The sequence below is a fragment of the Lycium barbarum genome, chromosome 2 (genome assembly GCF_019175385.1).
Source record: "Lycium barbarum isolate Lr01 chromosome 2, ASM1917538v2, whole genome shotgun sequence".
NCBI lineage: Eukaryota > Viridiplantae > Streptophyta > Magnoliopsida > Solanales > Solanaceae > Lycium > Lycium barbarum.
In genome coordinates this window covers 133,726,163-133,732,600 of record NC_083338.1, presented here as the reverse complement: position 1 = coordinate 133,732,600, position 6,438 = coordinate 133,726,163, and the positions used below count along the sequence as shown (strand labels likewise).

At 31.9% G+C, this 6,438-nt stretch overlaps 1 protein-coding gene across 1 annotated transcript; it reads left to right on the top strand.

The window, feature by feature from the left end:
- The first annotated feature begins 3,545 nt into the window (after positions 1-3,545).
- Positions 3,546-6,067, top strand: LOC132627351 (trimethyltridecatetraene synthase-like). The gene is made up of 2 exons (XM_060342649.1): positions 3,546-4,663; positions 5,263-6,067. Exons 1-2 carry the CDS (start codon positions 3,773-3,775, stop codon positions 5,887-5,889), a joined length of 1,518 nt encoding a protein of 505 aa, XP_060198632.1. The 5' UTR covers positions 3,546-3,772; the 3' UTR covers positions 5,890-6,067.
- Positions 6,068-6,438: the final 371 nt, after the last annotated feature.

The window sequence follows — 6,438 nt, the reverse complement described above, 5'->3', positions numbered from 1 at the left end:
GATTTGATAGCTAGTGGACCGGACCAAATGGAAGACTTTGAAGATATTTCCATGACCGAATATGATGTGGGGGAAATTAACGAAATGGTTCAAAATTGGTGATTTTATTATTCTACTATTTTTGTACAACTCATGTATTATTTGCTAGTTCAAAAAAACTACAACTTGCAAATAAATGTTAACCAAGAATGAATAAAATATATGGCTCATTAAGCTTTCTTCTATTTACTTGTGTTCATATTATTACTTTTATTAAGTTAGAAATATACCTAAAATATACTAAGAATATACTTAAATTAAAAACTAAAAAGTTATATATTAAGTTATATACATATATATATATATATATATATATATATATATATATATATATATATATAAGTATATTCTTACTATATTCTAGGTACATATATATATGTATATGTATACGTATATTCTGTATTGCTGACTTGTTGTTAGCCTGTTAGTCAGTAAATATTTAAACTTTACTTATAAACTTGTATAACATATGTAAATATACCTACAATATACTAATAAATACTATAATATATATATATATATATATATATATATATATATATATATATATATAATACAAAAAAACAAAAAAAAATATGTTTTGGACACTTTGAACCGGACCGGTTTCGGTTTGAGTTTTCAAACCGGTAAACCGGAACCGGTTAAACGGTTCCGGTTTATTAACAGGAAACCGGCCGGTTCCCTAACCGGTTACCGGTCCGATTTCGGTTAAACCGGTTGCCAGGCTTACCCAGGGCACCTCCTCTGTCCGGAACCAAATGGCAATATTGTGAAGTTTTGACCTTTTATGTCTATGTTGTTTTCTTTGAACCTTTATGGAATGAACTCTTCTGGCCCATCCCAATGCTTTGGATTGATAGCCAAAAAAGAAAAGAAAAACGGAAAATGGTCTATCTATCTTCTTTGATATTAGAGTCAATTCCTTAAAAAGGTTGCTCAAGTTAAGGATATTGTCTACTAAAATTACTTTTATTTAGTTTATGATAATACAGTCACTCAAGTTAAGAAAATTCTCTACCAAAATAATTACTTTTCTTTAATTTAGAACAATAAAGTTACTCAACTAATTCTTTATTCCTCAAAATATAATGCCAACCGGGCAACCATTTTCAAGTATCGAAAATGTGAAATGGCATCCCATATTTTACTAATAATTTTCTTATTGTCTCTGTTGGACCAAGACCCATTTAGTTTAAAAAGATATCTAGCAAATACACCATCCAAGTAAACGCCATACCCAACCAAAACAATTTAGGAGAAAACATAACAATTTAGGAAAAAACACACTTTGAAATTACGTCTTGTAATAATCTAGACAACGTATTAAACAAATATAGCTTACTGCCTCTAGGTAGAGATCGAGATGTAATCGCTGTTGTTATTTTATTAACTAAATATATTTTGAGCGAGTGAGATATATTGATAGAGATATTAATATAAAAAACTTATCAACGTGAAACCTTGTTGATATGCTATCAGCTTCTTCGTCGTGATATATGCTTTTTCTAAAGGTCATTGTGGATGGGTATTCGTATATATACTGATATTGTTGTACTAGGAAGATTCATTTTTAGGGTGCCTTGTCAGTACTTTACTTAGGAAAATATAAAATTAAGCTAAGACGAGCATTAAAATGAATTAAGTAAAGTAAAATTAATTTTGAAAAACAAAATAAAGTCATCCTTAATTGTCAATTATTACCACAAATTAAGTGACTAGTCATGCAATCAACTCGCCGTGACAAGAACAGGGAGAACAACTTTGGGAAGATCAAGCTACTTGCTAGCCTGTTTGGATGAGCTTAAAAAAAAGCAGCTTACAAGCTGAAAACAGCTTATAAGCTAAAAAAAAAATAAGTTGGGGTAGGCCAACTTATTTTTTTTTTGGCTTATAAGCTGTTTTAGATAAGTTAAGCCAAACGTGCTCAATTAATTTTTTGGGCTTATTTTAAGCACAAAATGACTTTAAGCTGGTCAGTCAAACACTCAAAAAAGCTGAAAACAACTTATAGGCAACTTATAAGCCAATCCAAACGGATCTATCCTAAAATCAATTGCTTAAAGAGTTCAACAAGCCCAGACAAGCACCAAGAAATAATTTTTACCAACCGACAAGCTATAAGTACTCTAATTTCAAGACGCATCCTCTTAAATGAAATGGCTTGAACGCTTGAACTTGTTTTTTTATTGGAATTAAAAAGTGATGGGTCGGTGGGTCAGTTTTAGGGTGGCTTGAATTTTAATTTAATTTTGGTTCTAAATTAATATTTTGAAGGATAACTTTATTTTATTTTTAAAAATAAATTTTACTTTACCTAATTTTAATGTTCATATTTGAATTTTATACTTTCCTAAGTGAATTAATGGCGTGACAAGGCGCCCTAGAAATGACTCTTTCTAGTACAGCAATTATTCCCGTTAATGGACAAAATCGTGTACTATTGGACGTCATTTTTGAAGCAGATTGGTGCACAGAACACAAACAAAGCAAGGCAAGACCAAGTTAAATTCGTAATCGTCCAAAAATATCTTTCACAAAGAAAAGGGACTTAGTACTATTTAGGATTATCAATCCCGAAATGGCAAAAAAAGAAAGACACTTCCTGTAAATTCTAAGAGTTTAGTTTATTTACGAAACTTTCCGCACTATCAGCTAATTTTAAGTTATTTATTGCTTTCTTCATGTTACCAAAAATAAACTACAATTGACATTAACGTGGGGTTTTGTGTAACATTAACTTGATGCAGTAAATAAGCTGTGTACTATCCGCACGTAAAAGTTAAATTTAGTACGCGTTTGGACGTGAACTTGAAATCTTTAGTTTGAGTAGAGGTTGATAATTTGAAGTATTGAAATTTTATATAAACAAGCCATTTGAATTCAATAAATAGTACTTAATCTTATAAATATGAAAACCCCACAGTTTATGAAAATTATCAAAACCTTCCAACCCTTATCCTTTTACCAAATAAGCAAACCATAATTCATAAATAAGGTATCGGAATATCCTAAGGCACCGCATTAATAAATCACATTTTAAAATTAAAAAAAAATCGCATATATCCATGTTTTTTTTCTATAAATAAATGTTTGTGATTACACGCTATTACAAACTTTCAAATACACACAATTCTACAAAGATCCACTGGTCAATAAATCAACAACAATAGTAACTAGCTATTCTTTAATATAATCCTCCCACATGATACAGACAATCTCTTTACGTCGAGCATGAGTCTTTTTTTATTCTGCAAAAGTTAAATTATGCGTTTTTCTTTGTAAAATATAAACTTATGAATCAAGTTTTAAATTTTAGAAAATTGAAAACCTAAACTTGGAATTGAAATTCTACCTTTTAGGTGAATTTAGGAAAAAATTCAAATTGAAGTTAAAAGTTTTGTTCAAATATCATAAACGAACACAGATTTCAAATCGAAACTTCAAATTTGAAGTCCAAATTATATGGTCTTAATATTTAAGAGAGCCTTTCGATAGAATGCTTACATTTTATATGCATGTCCAAACTCAACTTCATTTTTTAAAAATTATTTTTCAACGCAACTTTAAAAAAAAACTATTTTCAAGTTTCAACCAAATCTATGTCCGAACACTAGATTAAACTCTATTCTGCATTGTTGTCTTAATTCTTTATTAAATAGTGGCAGGTTGCCCTATAAATTCTCAAGCTTTCTTGAATTCTTGCAACTTCAACTCCAATCATCCATTACCAGTGATGGATATATCTTGGGTTTTCATAGCATTGGGCACATGGCTACTAGCATTAGTTTTTCTCTCAAAAAATTTCAACCAATATCCCAAAAGGAAACTACCACCAGGTCCAAGGCCATGGCCAATAATTGGCAATTTGAACCTCCTTGGTTCACTCCCACATAACTCTTTGCACCATCTTTCACAAAAATATGGAGACTTAATGCTCCTAAAATTTGGTTCCAAGCCTGTTCTAGTAGCATCATCTCCAGAAATGGCTAAAGAGATATTGAAAACACATGATGCTATCTTTGCTTCTCGCCCTGCATTAGCTGCTGGTAAGTACACTAGCTTTAACTACTCAAACATGATATGGGCACCTTACGGTGCACATTTGCGTCAAGCTAGAAAAATCTATATGACCGAGATATTTAATCCCAAGAGGCTTGATTCATTAGAGTATATTCGTGTTGAGGAAAGACGAACTTTGATTTCTCGTCTTTTTCCTCTCTCAGGAAAATCAGTTTTGCTTAAAGACCATTTACGTCGATTTACCCTTAGCACTATAAGTAGGTTGGTTATGAGTGGCAAGTACTGTAGTGATGATTCAATAGTAATACCTCAAACATTGCAATTGTTGTTGGATGAGTGGGTTCTTCTTGGTGGGGTGATTAATATTGGGGATTGGGTACCTTGGCTTAGTTGGTTCGACTTGCAAGGATACATAAAGCGAATGAAGGCGTTAGGGAAGAATTTGATAGAATATTACAAATATGTACTTGAAGATCACAAGGCAAAGAGGCAAACAGAGGAGAATTATGTTCCAAAGGACATGGTTGATGTTCTGTTGCACCTTGCTGATGACCCTAATCTTGAAATTAAGCTTACTACCGATAGCATGATGGGATTAATACATGTAAGTTTGATTATTTTTTTCCACTTAGTACATTGACTGTCCCTTAAATTTGCCAGTAAAATTTATTTAGATACTTGATCTACGGCTTGTTCCAATTGAGCACTTGAATAGATGATAAAATGTTTCTATTAGACACTTTCAGTTCAAATTCTGAAAAAAATTTGTGCATGTTCTCAAGCGTCTATTAGTTAGTTAAGTTAACCACATAAAATATGTCACTTTCTTCAATTATACGCATTATCCTTAATAACCCGTAAAACTTCAAGCCTGTTCCAATTGAGGCTGATGTGTATAATTAAAGGAGATAACATATTTTATGTGGTTAACTTAACTACCTAATAGACACTTTAGAACACGCGCAAAATACTTTCTAAAATTTGAATTGAAAGCGTCTAATAGGAACACTTTACCTTGTGTTCAGGTACTAAATTGAGACAAGTTGTAGTTCGAGTGTCTAAACGAAATTTACTGACAAGTTTAATGCGTTGTCGATGTATTAAACTAGAAATAATATTTCATGACAATATCAAAGAAGATAGATAGAACATTTTCTTTGTTGGTAATACTTGTTTTTTTTTTCTTTTTTCTATCAATGCCAGGATTTGCTAGCTGGTGGAACAGATACTTCAGTAGCAGCAATAGAATGGGCATTTCAAGAACTTTTGAGGAGACCAAACATTATCGACAAGGCACACCAAGAACTTGATATAGCCATTGGAAAAGAAAGATGGGTAGAAGAAGAGGACTTCTCTAAACTACCTTATCTAGAAGCCATAATTAAAGAGACATTTAGACTGCACCCTATAGCTGCATTGCTTCCTCCCCATTACTCCCTTGAGGACTGCAATGTTGCTGGTTATGACATATCAAAAGGGACACCTGTTTATGTAAACGCATGGTCTTTAGGAAGAAATCCAAAGTATTGGGATAGGCCAGAAGAATTTATTCCAGAAAGGTTCATAGAAAATAACATAGACATAAAAGGGCAAAACTTCACAATGTTGCCATTTGGTTCTGGAAGGAGGAAGTGCCCTGGGTATAGACTTGGTATTAAGGTTGTTACGACAACAATGGCTAACTTGTTACATGGATTCAATTGGAAGTTAGCAGGAGATATGAAGCCAGAAGATATAAGCATGGAGGAGATTTATGGATTAACTACACACCCAAATAAGCCCGTATCTATGATCATGGAACCAAGACTTCCCCTCCATCTTTATTACTAGAACTTTATTATGTTCTTCTCAATCTTGTTCAGTTTAAGTTGTATGTGTTGAAAAAGTAAACTAAATTCATCTCAAGTACATGAGTTTACTTAGTTCATGTATTATGTATTAAGAAATTAATGAGGATGCATGTATGATCTTGTACTAGAATAAGTATATGATAGAAGGATTACTATAATACCGCACTTGTGTTCAAAGAGAATGATTGATTATGTAAGCAAGCGGAGTGAAGTAAAGAAAAATCAATTCCTTCACTTGTTTTTGAAAAAGAATTTGAGTAATATAATATATGTCTCCTCCTTGAATTTCCAATAATATGCTATAGGGCTGGGAATAAAAATAGAAAACGGACCTACCCGAACTAATTCGGTTCTTTGATTTCGATTCTTTAGTCGGTTATCGGTTTTAGTTTTTAAAAAGTTCGATTTTCGATTTCAAATTCTCGATATTTCGGTAAAACTGAATCTCAATATTTTATAGTATCATTATTTATTATATAAGATTTCCAGGTTATTTTTATTTTTGCACAAGTCTGTTGAAGCTTTTATG